This window comes from Hyposmocoma kahamanoa, unplaced genomic scaffold (assembly GCF_003589595.1).
Source record: "Hyposmocoma kahamanoa isolate Upper Pololo Valley unplaced genomic scaffold, ASM358959v1 87, whole genome shotgun sequence".
Lineage (NCBI taxonomy): Eukaryota > Metazoa > Arthropoda > Insecta > Lepidoptera > Cosmopterigidae > Hyposmocoma > Hyposmocoma kahamanoa.
In genome coordinates, this window is record NW_020654422.1 from 19,015,207 (window position 1) to 19,033,903 (window position 18,697).

The 18,697-nt window shown below is 38.9% G+C and overlaps 2 protein-coding genes across 3 annotated transcripts; one reads left to right on the forward strand and one right to left on the reverse strand.

Moving 5' to 3' along the window:
• Positions 1 to 364: 364 nt before the first annotated feature.
• On the reverse strand, positions 365 to 1,687 carry LOC113235172. Its single transcript, XM_026470782.1, has 2 exons — positions 1,431 to 1,687; positions 365 to 1,071 (listed from the first exon to the last, which is right to left on the reverse strand). The coding sequence occupies exons 1-2, from the start codon at positions 1,570 to 1,572 to the stop codon at positions 395 to 397; spliced, it is 819 nt and encodes a 272-aa protein (XP_026326567.1). The 5' UTR covers positions 1,573 to 1,687; the 3' UTR covers positions 365 to 394.
• Positions 1,688 to 3,274: 1,587 nt separating this feature from the next.
• On the forward strand, positions 3,275 to 18,245 carry LOC113235171. 2 transcript variants are annotated; one of them, XM_026470781.1, is made up of 5 exons: positions 3,275 to 3,480; positions 13,323 to 13,446; positions 14,701 to 14,853; positions 16,061 to 17,239; positions 17,858 to 18,245. In XM_026470781.1, exons 3-5 carry the CDS (start codon positions 14,757 to 14,759, stop codon positions 18,205 to 18,207), a joined length of 1,626 nt encoding a protein of 541 aa, XP_026326566.1. In that variant the 5' UTR covers positions 3,275 to 3,480; positions 13,323 to 13,446; positions 14,701 to 14,756; the 3' UTR covers positions 18,208 to 18,245. The 2 variants fall into 2 exon arrangements, with proteins under 2 accessions (XP_026326566.1, XP_026326565.1); XM_026470780.1 differs by lacking the exon at positions 3,275 to 3,480 and adding an exon at positions 6,796 to 6,988.
• The last annotated feature ends 452 nt before the right edge of the window (positions 18,246 to 18,697 follow it).

The following is an 18,697-nucleotide window of genomic DNA, read 5'->3' on the forward strand; positions in this document are numbered from 1 at the left end:
CGAAAATTAAGGACCAAAATAAAGTAACTGTCAAACTGTTCATGTCACTGTTTTTTTTATTGCAAATCTTGAACATTGGTTTTTCGAAGACCAAAGTAATACCCGTATGAAATATATTTCTATTTATTTTTCGAAATATTTTTTGATCGTTTTTATTTTATTTTATAATTGCGCAAATAATAAAAGTTAGTCTTGAATAGTGGGAATCTCGAGAAAACCATTCCCGAACAAGCATAGCATTTAGCCTAGGCAGTTATAACACAGACACTGTTTAAGGAAATTTGTAAAAGATGCAGGTGTAGCGATATTAAAATTTCAAACACGCAGATGAAATAGTCGTATGAAAATAAAAGGTAATATAATGTTTCTCATTTGTTTACTTAAATAAGCATTTTCAGTCACTGTCACATTCACTTTTAAGCTCTACAAAGTTCTGCGATGTTGGTTCTTCTAACATTACTGAATGTATTACTGGTGAGCATGGTTGGGGGTCATGCATTGGAAAATTATCCATTTCATTAAATTCGGCGTCAGCGAAAAGTTGCGCTAATTTTACTTTTAATTCCGCTTGCTTTCTTAATGTCAATCTTCTGAAGGTGGCTGCATAACTCATAAATAAAAGGTCAACGGCATCATATTTTGCTCTTTTATTCTCTGCTTCAACAATCTTCTGAAGTAACAATGAAGAAAGCGATGACGGTGAGTTAGTATCCAGATGCAGTAGTGATTGTGTGGAAGTATTGAAGTCTGGTGTTCGTGATAGCGGCGGAGGTCCTGCCCAGGAACAACCTGATAGTGGAGACGACAGCGAAAGTTCTGATGAATGTGGTAGTTCTTGGGTAAGTGATGATTGTTGCGGCCCAGTAGCATCGCCAAATTCGGATCCGTTTTGCAGCGTTGTTGGATTGGTAGTTGTTGGTCCTAATTTCAACGCTTTATCTAAAAATGCTAATTGTGAGCTCCAAGTGAAATAGCAATATTTTCTACCTATGCCTGATTGCCCTTTTACATGTTTTTTGTAGCGAATGTATCCGTCTCGCAGAGAGCGCCACGTCTCTTTTGCTTTGGAACCTAGAACGATAGTTGTAATTTATTGAAATTGACAAAAAAAAAAACTCCTATGCTTTTACCTTTATTCTAAATTCCCTTTTTATGATGGTTGTGCAGTCAAGAGCAAGTCAAGCTTGACACTTAGGACTTTGGACTGTTCTTATTGTAAGCATAAGCAATGTAGAGTTATATGGTTATCGATCGTCGTCAATTAATGTCAGTTTGCACAGTTCTAGGTTATTGTTCTTATGTACAGTTCCACTATTTTTGTCCAATGTAAACTTGTATTTATATCAAGTGTAAAGCTTGACATGCTCTTAACTCTTCTGAGAATTTCATAACCTACTTATACTAAAATTTAATTTACTAAAACTGTATACCTTCGATATTCAGTTCCGCCGCGATGTTGTTCCACAACGTCGTTTTGTAGTTGATATTTTTGTACTGTTTGTGTGCTGGGTTGTAAATACATTGATACTTTCTGACTTGTTCTATTAATTTTTCTTTTAATTCAATGCTCATTTCGTTCAAAATGGTATGCGTAATGTTAATTTTATAAATGCCACTTTACTCGCGTACACGCACAGGTCACGCGCAGCACTGATGCGTGCACATCAATAGTAAGTGTTGCCAGTGCCTTTAAGTAAAATATAACATTTTATTATTTGAAAAATTACCTTTTTGCTTCAACATTGTTACATTTTCATTTTTTTAATAAAAAGTATTAAAAAAGCAACGTTTCTACTGCGTACTGGGTCAAACATTGTGAAGCTTAATGTTGTGTTGCAACAAACATTACTATCTACTTTAAAGTCTAAGTAGGTACGCTCAAGAAAAATCAAGCTTTAATTAATAATTGAAACATTCTATTGTATTTGCGCCATCTCTGAGATAGGTACTTTATATTTAATTTGGTTAAGTTCGCAAATTATTTCGGATTTATAGTAACGCAATTATGACATTTAAAAATTATCAACGTTTTCAGAAGTTAATGAAAATTAAATTAATTACAATTAATTTTTTTAGTTGTTCTAACAAACAATTGAAACTAACAATTAAAAATGAAAGTACCGAATAAAAGTGCATTACGAATATGGGTGTAGGAGGTGGGTTAGGGGTGTGTTAGGGGATGGGTTAGGGGGTCGGTTAGGTGGTCGGTTGAGGGGTTCGGTTGGGGGGTCGGCTGGTTTGGCGATTGGGAGATCGGTTGGGGGCCCGGTTGGTTGGTCGGTTGGGGGTCCGGTTTGGGGGCCGGTTGGGATGCCGGTTGGGGTGCCGGTTGGGGGCCGGTTGTGGGGCCGGGGGGTTGTCCATTTGGGGGACCCAACCCACCCACTAACCCACCCCTAACCCACCTCCTAAACCCATATTTGTAATGACTCCCGTTCCGCCGCCTCTTTCCGCGACAATACATCGGTGGAGAAGGAGGCCACCGCACTCCACGCCCTCTCGCTGCCGACCATGGTACGCACCACAGTCGACAGGGATAGGTCGTGCCCCACCACTGCGGTCAGGGTTGACCGCTACTCGTCGAACTCCGGACATGTCTGCAGTGTGTGCTGGGCCGTGTCATCGGCGCAGCCATACTGATGGCATTCGATCGTCGGTTCTCGTCCCACACTGCAAAGGTATTTGCTGAAGCAACCGTGCCCCGTCAGAACCTGTGCAAGGTGGTAGGAGATGCCTCCCCGACCCAAACCTAACCCCCCAACCCAAATCCTAACCCCCAACCCAAATCCTAACCCCCAACCCAAGTCCTAACCCCCCAACCCAAAAAAAATCCTAAAACCCCTTAACCCACTGCCTAACCCACCCCCATATGCCCTATAAATTTATCATAATAGTCAGTTTTAATTGTTAATTGTTAAACAAAAACATTGAAAATATTGAAAATTGATTAATTGTAGATATACGCGATTAACGATTGATCAATTGTTCTCGCAACTAACAATTGATCAATCGTTAATTGCTGTTTCGCAATTGACAATTAATTAATTGTCAATCTTTAATTGCCAGAACAATCAAATTTTGCCCAACACTGGCCCCGTCACGTTCGACCACGTCGATATCACTAGGCTGTTGAAGGACATTACGTCCCTGAAGTCGAGCCTAGCGAGTTACAATGTAAATTAGAGTCTTCGGATAACACCGTAAATGAGCTGCGTGTCTATAAGCAACGCTGCTTTGGTACGTAGGTCACCAGAAGCTTCTAATGTAAACATGCGTCGTGGGGCGCAAAATGCATCCATTTGCAGTATCGAGTCGGCACATTCGAATGCACCGATTGCTGTAGCCACCGCGCGTGAAGCACTGCGATCCGCTGCCCGCCCCTCCGCCCCGGCGGAAACGTCACAAATGAGATAAAGCTAAATACTTCCTGGGGTCGAGCGGTTGGAGTCCCACTACAACGTGAATTTCAATTCGTTCGTGGTGAGAGTACCGACTGAACATCTATCTACCTTTATGAAGGAAAAATTTCGGCCGAAGGTTCTTATATCGGCGGTTCCGCGGCCGGTTACCTGACACCAGATTGCGCCACACATCGCCGACAAGAGCAATTCGTGTAGATTAGTTAGAAGTAGTGTTTCATTATATTGTATGTATGTTCGTCCTTAAGGTCTACCATGTGGCCTTAACTAAATAAATAAATAAAATTACGGCAAAATTAAACCCAGTGTTCTGAGTATGTACCAATGTGGTAACTCCACAAATGTAGCCGCGCAGCATGTACTATGTGTGCACGTCCACCGATCGACCGTGTATAGACTATGGACGCAAACATTCGCATAATTTCGCAGTGCCCTTGCGTCACATGTGCCATTCATTTTATTACTTACTTCTCTAATGTTATTCTCCGTAATAACGTACGATCCGTGCCCGTGACCGATTGTGCGGCAACGTTCGCACATTGTATATAAAGCATAACATAAAATAAAACACCGGGCGAACGTTTTAATTCTATAATTAATTCGATAATTAAAACGTTCGCCAGTGTTTTATTTTATATTATGCTTTATATACAATGTGCGAACGTTTCCGCTCAATCGGTCACGGGCACGGATCGTACGTTATTACGGAGAATAACATTAGAGAAGTAAGTAAATCGCCCGTTTAATTTAGGATAGCCCAAGACTTTTATGTAAAGTCTGAAATCTAAGCTTAATAAAATTTAATTACCTACTTATTTTACTCGTCGCAGAGGCGGGCGCGGAAGCGTTCCGGGCGCGGGAATTTTTGTAATGTGCGAGTTCATATGACCCCTGCTACACTGAAACGCGCGGCCGACGCGCGGCTAAAAAAAAATAAAAAAGAACGCCGAAGCTTTTCTTTTTATAACGTCAAGTGACGGGACGAGCAAGTCGTGTGCCTCGTGATAAGCTTCACGCCTGTACATAACGTTCGCAGTGTCACTTAGAGCTTCAAATCGAAAAGGTCCCATGTGCCTGTGATTTCACCAGCACCCTTACTCTTCAAAACCGGAACGTAGTAATGTTCACATTACTGCTTCTTCCCTGGACGAACTCTTTCACAAGGAGCTCTACTGCTACTAAACGAACATAGACTTCATCATCACGTGAACATAGAGTCTATACCTACAGCTTCTAGACAATACTAATCTATTGCGTAGACTTCAAAGAATTAAACTTTTTGAGTTGGTGTAGTTAAGTTATAGTGAATAAAATAAATATTAGTGTCAGTGTTAACTAGACTATGAACACATAAACAAAGTGTCTTCCCCTTAAATAATATAAGAAGATATTTTGTCGATGGACAATTGCTATATGTTACTATTATTTAAGGAAATTATGTTAAATTAAAATTGCCTAATAGTCTTATAAAATGGCTAGATTGTAATTAGTTACAAGGTTTTGATTTGCTTTATAAAAAATAAATGAAAAAAAATATTTTACTCGTCCATTAGTTGGTTAAGTCTCAGTCTAACCAATATCAGCTAGGTTAAGTTAATTAATACATAATTGATAGGCATGCATGCAAATAAAAATCTATATAATCATAAGAATGATGCAACACCACATGGCACAGACTTTTCACTTGGAGAATTTTAGGTTCATAAAAGTACCTACCTACCTACCTACCCATATACCTACGTTATTACAGCGAGAAGAAATATATTTTATCAATGTTCTTTATTATTATTAATACAAATATCGAACATTTAGAAAAACATCCTTCCATCCGAATTCGATCCAACGTCTTCCAGCAAACAGAGCCAGACGCTGAGCCAACTAAGCCACGGAACGATATAGCGGACCTTACGAATTTTTGTATTTGTGTTTGTTGCAGATCTTTGGTTTTTAAGTATTTTTTGCCGTAGCGCCATCTGTGAGAAATCAATTTCTTCACTCAGGTACATTTACGGCTATCGGCATCGGCAGCTGACTACAGATGTCGCTTTAATTTTTAAGTTTTTGAATGTCACGATGACCACCACGATATACAATTATGCTTGTGAAATTACTCCACTAGTTATCCTTTATTTTTAAATTTACCCGGGCAAACCAAGTTTTACCGAATTTACCAATGGATATACGTAACATATTTATGCAATACATCCGGTAATGTACTGAACATGCACGACACGTGCCGTTCACGCCAAGCGCGCATCTCTATTTTTTATTTGGTCTAATATGTAAATCAGTAGATAAATTTTATTAGACATTATTGATAACAATATGTATCTATAGATGTACCTAGTTGCCTAGTAATTATTACCCTGCCATTAGCGACAATCGTCCGAAAATATTTTTATATGATTGTACTTGTAATAAAGACTTAATACAATGGTGCATAAACAACAAACTCACTGTTCGATACAGTTGACGGCACGTAAGATTAACTTTTCGTTGTGTTGTGTGTTAGTGGTTTATAGGAACCCATTGAAAAATGAACTATTTGATATAGGTAACTACTTCGATAGTATAGGTACTTAGGTAGTAGTAGGTAAATTATCTACTTTAAGAAATTACTACTTAGATTACGTAGTTTAAATAAGCAAAACTCAAAATCACATTTAACAAGTATTTAAGTAAATTATCTACACTTGAAATCGTCGTGTTTTTCGACTCTACCTATTCCCCTGAGAAAAGGAACTAAAGTCAAAGAATCATTCACTTGAAAATTTCACATATAAGCTATTGCTCGTTGACTACGCTGACTTCCCTGAGAAGAACGAGGAAGAAAGTCTAGGGATTGCTCTTTTCAAATAAACTTAAATGCTATGGAATACACATTTGTGTGGAATCTGGAGCCAGGTCGTCTTTCCATACATCTTTATTTAACACGTAGTCTTCAATTTTGTAATAAGACTTTTCAATCAAAATATTTTTAATGTCATTTTTAAACTTAGGAAATGATAATCTTAATATATGCTCCGCAATCTTATTGTAAAAACATATACAATTTCCCCATAAAAGAGTCGTTTACCTTGGTTAAACGAAATCTTCGTGCCATGAGTCTGGACTTTGCTCTAAGGTTAATATTACGGATATCTTCTTTCTTATTGACCTATCTACTAGAAACTCGTACATAACTTACAGTTTACAGTTTTACGTTTTTAAGTATTCACATTAAAAAAATTTCAACTGACAAAACAGTAATTTAAATCACCTCGGGTTCTTGCACTGAGACGATAAGATAAGTTAAAGTAGCTACGTGTTGTGGCAGTCGATAACTCATTGGATGGAATTGACTGTCAGTACGATAATGCTCTCTGTTTACTAGGTGATTTATATTAAAATATTGGTTTCCTATATCTAGTTGAAATGAGTTTATGAAGTGCTTCAATTTATAGTGCATCGGTGCATTCTGTTAAAGCAATCATAGTTGAAGATGAAGGAGAAACGCAATGGATGTTGAGACCAGATTTAGAGGCGCGTCATGGCGCTGGCCTCTTTTGCTTTCTGTTGTCTTGTTGAATGTATGTATAACTTATCTACTAATAACGTTTTAAAGTATTAAATTACAGATCGCAAATTTCGATTACTGTACAAGTATAAAAGCCTATGTAATTAATTGGTAGAGTCGACGGGTAAAGTACGCCCGATGTATCTACAAAGTGGCGTAAAGCTAACCTATCACCAAAACAAATGTATTGTCTATCTATAGATGTTTATCTAACTATCATGAAATGTTAAAGATAGGTAGGAAATTCTGCGTACCTAATGCTACTACACCTTGTGATTTATGTGAACGATCTATAATTAACTGTTTACTTGGTATATCACACGTTTTTATCACTTATACGATAAGTGAGGATCTTTTCCTTTTGCGTCACAAATGCAATATTCCATGATGAATAAAATCTATGCCTAGGTACATCTGGAGCTCTACTGGAAGACAAGCATTCGATTCGTCTGTACTCGTACTAGCGTCTGTAGCTTCAACGTGGTTACAGCTGTTACCAACTATATAGATCGATCTTATGAATTTCTCTATAAATACTTGTCACAGATCTTTGTATTGCGTTTTTATGTTTTTTTTTGCCGTAGCGCCACCTGTGAGAATCTTATGAAAGTTTCTTCACAGGCAGGTACCTTTAGAGCTACCACAAACTGACAAGAGATGTCGCTATATTAAGTGCAATATATTATTTTATTGAATGTGTTTAAAGACATCACGATATTCAATAAAATAAAATAATGTAATGTACGCCCCAAAATAATTTGTGATCACAGCCAGGTTAAATGCAAATAGTAAAAGGTATGATTGCCTGGTGACGATTCAGAGTTTGAAAAACTTCAGAGACTGCCAAAATCGTTCAACAAGGCAGAAGATAGGCGTCAAATGTTTATAATCTTTATTTGATGAGTGATAGGAAACCGACTTTTGTAGAGAGAGTATATCAATTACACAATACCACGTCTCCTTCATATGTAACGGTAAGGATCGTTTACTACACATTCTGTTGAGCTTGTAAGTTGAAATTGAGCATTTATAAATGATTTGAATCACATAAGCAAAGTTATGGTTAAAAACAAATGCAATTGACTCGCACGAGTGTGTTGTGTTACATTGTTTTATTTTCGACACACTTGGGACCAGTTAAATGTTCTTGTGGATAATGAATTTGATTTATTGTTATGTTTTGATGATGCTAATTTATTAAAGTTAAACAGAATGTAGATTGAAAATTGAAATGTAAAAAAATGTTAAATAAAAAATTTATAACAGTACAACATTTTAACATCATCATCATCATCATTCAGCCGTACGACGCCCACTGCTGGGCATAGGCCTCTCCCAACGATCTCCACGACGATCGGTCCTGCGCTGCCCGCATCCATCGGCTTCCCGCGACCTCTACCAGATCGTCGGTCCACCTGGTGGGGGGCCTACCCACTGAGCGTCGTCCGGTGCGCGGTTGCCATTAAAGAACCTTTCCGCCCCAACGGCCATCGGTTCTCGCAAGCTATGCGCTCCGCCCACTGCCACTTCAGTTGAGCAATTCTTCGAGCTATGTCGGTTACCTTAGTTCTCCTACGGATTTCTTCATTTCTGATTCTATCACGTAGGGAAATACCGAGCATCGCTCTCTCTATTGCCCGCTGAGTGACCTCGAACCTTCTTGTGAGGCCCATAGTGAGGGACCACGTTTCTGATCCATATGTGATCACTGGCAACACACACTGGTCAAAGACTTTCGTCTTGAGATATTGAGGTAGATTGGACGCAAAGATTTTTTGTAGTTTCCCGAACGCTGCCCATCCGAGCTGGATTCGACGAGAGATCTCTTTCTCAAAGTTGGACTTACCTAACTGGACTGTCTGTCCCAGGTACACGTAATGGTCAACAACTTCGCGTGTAATGCTCCCAATTTTAACTGGAGCGGGTACTACATGGACATTCGACATGATCTTCGTCTTGTCCATGTTCATCTTAAGACCCACTCTATGGGAAACACTACTGAGGTCTCCCAAGGTCTCAGCCATAAGAACTATATCATTGGCAAACCGAAGGTGTGTTAGGTACTCGCCATTGATGTCGATGCCAAGTCTTTTCCAGTCCAGAAACTTGAAAATATCCTCCAACGCAGCAGTGAACATTTTCGGAGATATCACATCTCCTTGTCTCACACCTCGTTGCAGTTGGATAGGATTAGAGCTCTGATCCTGTAATCGGACTGACATAGTGGCGTTTTTGTATAAGTACCTTAACACCTCTATATACCTATAGTCTATTTGGCACCTTTGGAGAGACTGCAGCACCGCCCAGGTCTCGATCGAATCAAAGGCCTTCTCATAGTCCACAAACGCTAAGCAAAGTGGCCGGTTTTACTCCTCGGTCTTCTGTGTAACTTGCCGCGACGTATGGATGTGGTCTATGGTACTAAAACCCTTTCGGAAACCGGCTTGTTCGGGAGGTTAGAAGTCGTCAAACCTGCGAGCGAGACGATTCGCGATAACTCTCGAAAACAACTTATAGATATGGCTCAGAAGCGAGATTGGCCGATAGTTTTTCAAGAGTGTTTTATCACCCTTTTTGAAGAACAGAACCATCTCGCCTCTGCCCCATGCCTTCGGCGTTTGACCTTCGACGATGACAAAATTGAAAAGCTTCTGGAGGACTTTATGTATCGGCTTGCCGCCCGCTCTCAGAAGTTCTGTAGTGATTCCATCATCGCCCGCCGCTTTGTTGTTCTTGAGTTGTTTGAGAGCCACACTAATCTCATACAGGCTGACGTCCGGGATATCTTCGGTATAATGTTTGGTAAGCTTGACTTTGGGGTCTTTAACTTCGCTTTCAACAGTTGCTTTCGTAAAGTATAACTGTCGATAGAAACTCTCTATCTCCCTCAGGATTTCAGGCTTAGATGAAATGATGCTACCGTCATCAGTCTTTAGCTTCGTCAGTTGGCTTTGCCCAATAGACAGATCTCTCGCGAAAACTTTGGAGCCTTTGTTCCGCTCAATGGCCTCTTTAACGCGTTCTGTATTAAATTGGCTAGTCAAAGACTTCGATATCTGCCTATTTAGCCGCCTGTAGTGACTTGCATCCTCTGAGTTCTGTAGCCTCATTTCATTTCTATGTTCCATGAGTTGAAGTGTTTTGTCGGAGAGTTTCTTTATTCTGGTACGGTGGGTTTTGAAAAACTTGGACCCAACCGTACGGACAGTATCCACCACCATGTTGTTTAGATCGTCCACATCTATGCAGTTTTCGAGGGCTTCGAAGCGGTTTTGAAGTTCGAGCTGAAAGCTCTCGGGGTTTTGGAGTTGTGCAGGTATTGGTCGGAGCGTAGACTCTATCAGTCGAGTTCTTTCCAGCCGGATATTGATATTCAATGTGCCTCGTACCAACCGGTGATCACTTCCTGTTCTAACGGTGTTGATCACAGAGACATCATTGAATATATGCTTTTTCGTCGACATGATAAAGTCAATCTCATTTTTTACTTTACCGTCCGGACTCATCCAGGTCCACTTTCGAGTTGGAGATTTCCTGAAAAAGGTGTTCATCATATAGAGGTTCTCCTTTTCCATGAAATCAACCAACATCCGGCCTCTGGCGTTCCGTTGTCCAACTCCAAATTGCCCCACTCTCAGCTCATCACCGCAACGCTTTCCCAACTTTGCATTGAAGTCCCCCATCACAACCTTGTAGTGGGTTTTGTAGCTATGCATGGCTTTTGAGATCTCCTCATACATAGCCTCCACTTCGTCGTCTGGGTGTGTCGAGGTCGGAGCATAAACCTGAAGGACATTCAACGAATATCGTTTTGATATTCTGAGTATCAGGTATGCCACCCTGGTCGACACACTTCTGGAAATCACTTTGTTAACAAGGGACTTGTGGACAATAAACCCGACACCGCCAAGGGACTGTTGGTCGCCCTCCCGGTAGTACAGTAAGTTGCCGGAATTAAGGATTATCGAGTCCTCCACCTCTCTTCGGACTTCAGATAGCCCAATGATATCCCAGCGTAACTTACTAATAGCTTCTTCCAATTCTGTGAGCTTTGCGTCGGTCCTCAATGTGCGCGTGTTGTAGGTTGCCAGGTCCAGTCGTCGTCGTTGATGGTAGCCGGGTCTCCCCCGGGGATTCTTCGCACCCCATGCCCTGTTTCCAAAGCCGCTACCGTGACTAGGAAGAGCAGGACTGCCGGGGACTAGGGGCCAATTCTTTGGTGTGTGTACCGTGGGGGGGTTGTGCCATAATCGCCACGCTTGGCTGGCGGGTTGGCGATCGCAGTTCTGGCCAAGATGGGTAGAAGACGCTGCTGCCCGTCTTCTTCTGACAATTTTCCTTAGTCGCCTTTTACGACACCCACAGGATGAGAGGGGGTGGTGCTATTTTAACATGGTACTAAAAATAAACTATACTACTAGACTAATTTGCATTTAAACTAAGGGTTACTTCTTAAACCCATGTTTATATGTCCCTATAGTTAAAACAAACCTCTTTCCAAAATGATTTTTTTGCATTAATATACAAAACTGCATTAGCAGTTCCATTCAATTGCATGATACACACAAACTGCTTCAATAGCCTCGCGGTTAGCATTGTGAACGATATGGTACTGCTGGGCCCGAGCGCGAGGTCTATTGGGATGATGTTGGTAGTCTGTGAGGCCTACGCCGCATCGCAGGGACTGATATACAATGTTAAAAAATGTGAGTTCATGGTCTTCAAGGCCCCTGGTAAGTGTCCAGAGACCTTTCCATCGATTACACTAAATGGCATGACTGTAAAACAGATGTCTCGATTTAAGTACCTCGTACATATTCTTGCCGACGACCTTAAAGATAATGACGATGTGGAGAGGGAGCGCAGGGCGTTGGCGATACGCGGATATATGCTCGCTCGCAGGTTTGTCCGCTGTGCGGATCAATTCAAAATAACGCTCGCTCTTCAAAACGTATTGTCAGGGTCTGTATACTGGCGGCTTGTGGTTTAGGTGTTCCCAAAGGTCGCTAAATTTCCTGCGTGTCCATTATAATAACGTCTTCAGGATGATGTTGAGACTACCCCGGTGCTGCAGCGCCTCCGGTATGTTTGCTTTGGCCAATACGAATTGCTTTCATGCCGTCTTAGAATTACATCTTTGTGCCAACTTTTATTGAGATCGGTTAACGGAAAGGGGGTGAAATTCAATAAACCGGATTCATCCCCCAATTTGCCACTATTAGACGAGGCATATTTTTTTCAAATTTGAATGGTACCATTACTAGGAAAGGGGTACATACATAACCTACCCCTTTCATAGAAAAAGGAATCCTTGAAATCCATTCACACATGTCAGAGTAATCGCCTAACATACATAAAAATACTTACAGTCGAATTGAGAACCTTAGCCTTTTTTAATTCGGTTAAAAATGATTTAGAAATCTCATTTTCAGTAAAGTATATGAAATTCGAAGTACGTATAAGGTTATAATAAACCTTTTATAACCTGATATGCTAGATTTGGCGAAAATTTTACGAACTAATATTTTTTAAGATATCCAAGTGACGGGTCTAAGAAGTCGTGCGCCTAATGTAAGCGATACGCCTATCCATAACAGTTGCAGCGATACTCAGAGCTTTAAATCGCAAAGTACTGAGGGCCACTGCCACTGCGCCAGTTACCCTGAGACATTTATTTATTTATTTAATAGTTTATTGTACAGGAAAAATACAACAAGTCACAAAGAATACAAGCGAAATTAAAAACAAAAGGTTCTGCTTATTTCTAATAGAAATTTCTTCCTGCAGATCTAAATACAGGACACTATAACTAAAAGAAGGGGCATATGTGCACAACAAAACAAGGAAAAAAATAATATAAAAATAATATAATAATATTAAATTGTTATAAGTTATATAAATACTTAGATAAATACATATTTTATAATATAATACCTAAGATATGGATGGAATAGTAGATAAATAATGCTCTTTAGCTCTCACTTTAAAAATAGCTAACGATTTACTTTCGCGAACAGTAATAGGAAGTGCATTCCAAAGTCTGACCGCATGAACAGTGAAGGAGTGAGAATAGAAACCGGAATTGAAGCATAGAAAAGTAATATATTATATAAGCAATATAAGTAAGTGGAAATTACAAAGACATGTTGAACATGTAATTTCACTAGCACCCTTACACTTCAACCGGCACGCAGTACCTACGTAACGCCGCCAGAAAATACATACATATAAACATTCTCCTAAAACACAAAATGAATCAATGCTTATAACGCCACTACATCAGAGTCGAGTTTCAATGACCCTTTGAAATAGACAATTTTAACAAATAATGGTTGTAATATTTCCAGATTTGCCTCCCAAGCCTCGTGCTGTCATATGGTGTGCTGTTAGTGCATGCTGCTGACTACGATGTTCCATTGTGGCTGGCTTTTTCAACGCCGGCCGTTTTTATTCTCACCTACGGCCTTTCACGTAAGGTTTACAATTTATTACTGTCTATTTCGAAGAGATCCGTGTCCAATAGGAGCACGGGTGGAACGTATAAGTGTTGATAATGTTGCTATCTAAAACTGAGAAGTTTCTGAAATAATAAAAATTAATTTCGTAAGAACCGTTTACAACATCATTTAACGGGTTTTTTTTTACTCATGGTCAATTATGCTGCCATTTATATCTTCCGACATGTCGGCTTCATCAAAAAGTGATTTACACTAAGTTACACCCGAAACCTTATTAAATAATTTTATGATAATTTCGAAAACTCGCAATCCCCTTTCTAAGGCTACTACCAGAGGGACTGCCGCACGAAGGCAATATATACCACTTCATGCAGTCGAAACAGTTATCATTGAGTGCCTAGTCCAGGAACTCAGTGTATTTTGTTGATGTCGAAATGGAAGCACAGATGTTAGTTGTAACTTTTCACTGTATACAGAACATTTACGATTCCAAATTCTGATTTTACTTGTTATTAAGGAAATAAACATATCGTCGGGGATAGTGCAAATCCGCGTATGTAGCATTGGGAAAAGGCGCGTAACAGCACTAAACCAAATTTTACAGGACTAGGTTTTGACGTTATTACTTTGTTATTTCAATGCAAGCATTAATTTATGTTGTCTACGTACTGATAACAATAGATTCCAATAAATCACGCCAATTTGGTTGCCACAACATTTACGGAGGATTTGATTTGGCCACAAATATTTCCGAAATGGAAACTAATAATCCAATGCTAGTTACGCGTAATTGCACTATTCTCGACGGTATGCTATTGTTCCGACAAGGGTATTACGTATCAGAGCGTAATTCGCGTAGTTAGAGACATTCGTACCACATTAAGGCCGAGAGATTTACAAAACGAACCTTGAATTTTTCGTATTTACAAAACTAAGTTTGCTTACCAAGAAATTACGTAGTAAACATTTTTTGCCTAAGTTTATACTTAGGCAAAGTTAGTTTTGTATATACCGTAATAATATTGCAAGAAGTCATTATTTGAATTTGAATTACCCCGACGATATCGTTATAGAAGTCCTCTACTTTATTTTGTCAACGAGCTCACGTCCGTAATCCCCGACGTTTGCAGTTGAATTTTCTTTGTTATTTAACATTAACCGTAGACATGCAGTCCATCTGTTAGCAGCCAAGACCTTCTCCCGTGTCCAGCAACACGATAGTGGGTTGATGAGATAATGTTTTGAAAATGTGAAAAAATAATTTCAGAATGTTGGTGTCGTGACGCAACTGACACATGGGGAGGACCGACCGGCTATCGGGTGATGGCAACACTGGGTCTCATATTGGTCGTATCTAATCTACTAATCTGTGCATTCATCCCTATCAATTGGCACCCGTTGGTGTACGGTGTTTTTGGAGGTTTGTAATAATAATAGTGGCATATAAATGTTCATAGTTTTATACCCAAAAATAATCTCAACGCTTTTGTGTCCACTTCACACCCTTTTCGTTTTAAAAAAATCCCAAATTGTAATACAGGTACATCGTTAGGGCTTTTACACAAAAACACGTGTCGTATCGTGGAAATTTACGACGAGCAACGTAAGAATTCACGACACGATATCGCAACGTGTCACGACGCAAGGTACGACGTTGTATCGTAGAAACTGACAATGCGGTCAGCCAGTGCCGCATTCATTTGTTGTTCAACATTAAAAGATGACAGACGACATTGAGGTCGATTATTTAATAATCCTAGTCGAGGAGCGTCTTGTACTATGGGACAAAACATCAGAAGAATACAAAGTCATCTTTGAATATTGAATAACAAATGAATGCGGCACTGGGGAGTGCACCGTGAGTTTCTACGATACGACGACGTGCCGTGCGTCGTGTCACGTCGAGGTGTCGTCAATTTTTACGTTGCTCGTCGTAGATTTCCACGATACGACATCGCATCGTGAAACGATGCCGCGTCGTTGAACGACGCGTATCGTGTTTATGTGTAAGTGCCCATAAGTATGCCCAGGCGTTATTCCGTAAATAGAAGAGAAATCAAAACGCTCTAACTATATAATAATAACTCATATCGAAAGTACGTTACCTAACGAGTAAATCGATATCAATAACTTTTTAAAAATGAAACTAGAAAATTTTAACGTTAAACGATCCCATACATTTAATATGACATTCGTACGGAGGCTTTAGTTGACATACTTTAAGAAGTAACAATAAGTTTACAAATAACAAAACAGCTATAAAAAAAGTAATAAAACTATCTTTTAATTGAATAAAAATATAATGGCATAGTCAATTATTTGGTCGTGTGAGTTCTCCATATAAATGAATAAAATTACATTATACCTACTGGTATAAGTTATCGAGTTCTTAGGTTTCCGCGATTGTTATACATAGGAAATGAATACCGTGACCATGGGATCTGTAAAGGGCCCGGAACGTTGGTTTGTTTGAGAAAACCATTATACGCGATTAAAATCCGGAAAAATAGTTTCATTTCCTAGGTATAAGTTAATTTAAAAAAGCATTGAGGTGCGAACTACAATTTTTGTACTATTGTACAAAATTATACGTATTATTTGGTACGAATTTAGCAATTTTGTTCTAGGTCTCGGCTCGTCACTAATTTCTGCACAAGTTGATGCGGTAGTCTTCGAAACGTACTACTCGCATTTAGGACTTATAAGAGGTGTCTGCTTTACCGGACAAGCAATTGGACAAGCAATATTTCCTCACATATTGACAGCTCTGATTGACCAGTACAGTTATCAGTTTTCCTACATCGTATTAAGTGGCATCATGCTACAGACTCTTCCCGCAATTTTGCTACTAAAAGTTGAAGAAAGCGACACCAGACCCATGTCCTTCTCAAGGTACAGCGATGTATCTAAAGCATACTCCTTGTTTAATAACGGAGAGTCACATTATTACTCAACAGAGCTACAGTTACATGATATGGGTAAAAAAAGTTGGCGAAGCCCTTCCGATGATAATTTGCACTGTGAAGAAGACTTTATCAATGAAATTTACGAAGAAGACGCTAACGTAACAATAACGCCACCTCCAAGTCCAGAAGAAAAGAGGCGCAATATTTTTGGCGTAGAAATACTACCAGAAATACCTGAAGAAAGTGAAGAGAGCGACGAAAACGAAGATGAACAAAACGATGCAAAAATGAAAAATAATAAAAAACGACTTAGTGTTGCAATTAAGAGATTAAGTACAATGGGTGATAACTTTAGTGAGTACATAATGAAACATACTCGAAGAGATCCTCAAAGCAACCTTAGTGAAAGTAGAGAATACGAGGAGATAGAGGTAGCTTATGATAACATATCACCAGTGACTGAAATACAAAGAGAAAGAGTGTTAGATTCGTTTAGTTATCGTTGCCAATCGGCATTTGCAAGTATACGAAGAAGAATGTGGATGCCTTCATATAGAGTGCATAGAATAAAACGCAGAATGACGTATGTGAAGTATAGTCTAAATGATACATTTGTTAAACCTTTGTCGAGGTCATTGTCGTGCTGGAGATTTTATCCTTCATTATTACTTTGTTGGTCAAAGCTTAGTATAACAGCTATCTCATTGGCGTTGCTACCGATGATTGCAACTCAGATGCATCCAAAAATATCGTTGATTGAAGCGAACTTTTTAATAACTCTGCATGGATTTACTTGGATATGTTTCCTGCTCTGTACGCCATGGTTAGCTCAAACAGTAAAAAGGAACTTTAAATATGTTGCTGTAGTTGGTCTTATCATGTCAACGGCAGCTTGTTTCAGTAAGTATTTAAAAAAAAATTCTTTACTAAGGGTCGTATTCTAGAACACTACTCAATGATCAAGTCAGGACTTGAGTATGATTCAAAGCACTCGAAATCATACTCAAGTCCCTGCCATTAGGGTTGTATTTCCAGTGCTTGTGTTTCAATTGCAATCCTGACTTGAGTATTGAGTAGAGTTCTACAATACGACCCTTAGTATGTAGGTATTAAGATGGCTTTGGTTGATTCCGTATAACAGTGAAAGTATTGAATCAATCATTTTGGATGTACACTGATTACTGTACGGCGTGAAAACACGATTCCTAAAAATTTTCATGATAGAAAAAAAAACACAAATTTACCTCGAAATTTTACAAGAAAACCGCTGTATTCAATAGGTATTGTACAAATAGCAATGATTTTTTTATATGAACTGAACTAAACAGAACACGTATATACATTTTTCTAATGGCTTTAATCTCGTTTGTAAAAAAATAAATTCTGAAATAGAGCCAGTGTCCTGCCGCTCGATCTAAGCAAAATTAACCGTATGAGTAAGGGAAATATTTAAATTCGAGCTGAGTTATCAACTCGATGAGTCTGTAGATTTTCACAACTTTAATTTTACATTTTTAGTGATTGCTGAAGCAAGAGATCACGATGTTTTTGCCATCGGGTGTGTGGTATCCGGGATAGGCTACGGAGCCATATCGTCATGTTGGGAGACCGCCGTGCAAGATTTCGTCGGTGTAAGAAAGTGGCCTAAGGTCCACAGTGCATTAGAAACGCTTTCCGCCTCTTTTCTAGCCGTATTTGTTTGTGGACTTTCAATTTTAATTAAATACGGTTATGATTTTCAATATGCAATGTTCGTCTTAGGTATATTATTGGCTGTAGTTACATTAGTATGGACTATAATAGCAATATTGTCAATTTACATAACAAACTCAAAGTCATTTAGTTTCGATATACGTAGAAGATTCTAGATTTTAAAATTTACTAGTAATTGCAATAATTGTAAATATGCTGTATTGTAAAAATATTGGATTTCGTGATAATGAGGTATTTATGTTACTTACAAATATATTTATTTTTTCACGTGTTATTCGTTTTTATTCTGTTAAATAATCTTAAATGACTCCTTGTGCTCCGTAAATTAATTTGTCAGTCAGTAATATCCACTTTTGTAATTAACGTCAACAAAAATTATCGACAACAAACACATTATAGAGCGAGTAAATATTTTGCTAGGTATGTTAACAAAATGTTTATTAAAATGCATTAACTGTCATTACTAATTACCATAATCCGCAATTTGGATAATGTGCTCGTACAATAAAAGCAAATATGTTATGCAAGTGAGGGAAAACCAAACAACATTTTGAAGTAAACAATAGTAATCTGCAAACATCCTAAAGGAAACTCAAGATAAAAGTATTACGAATTGTGTATAAACAACTATTCTCTAAGTATTTG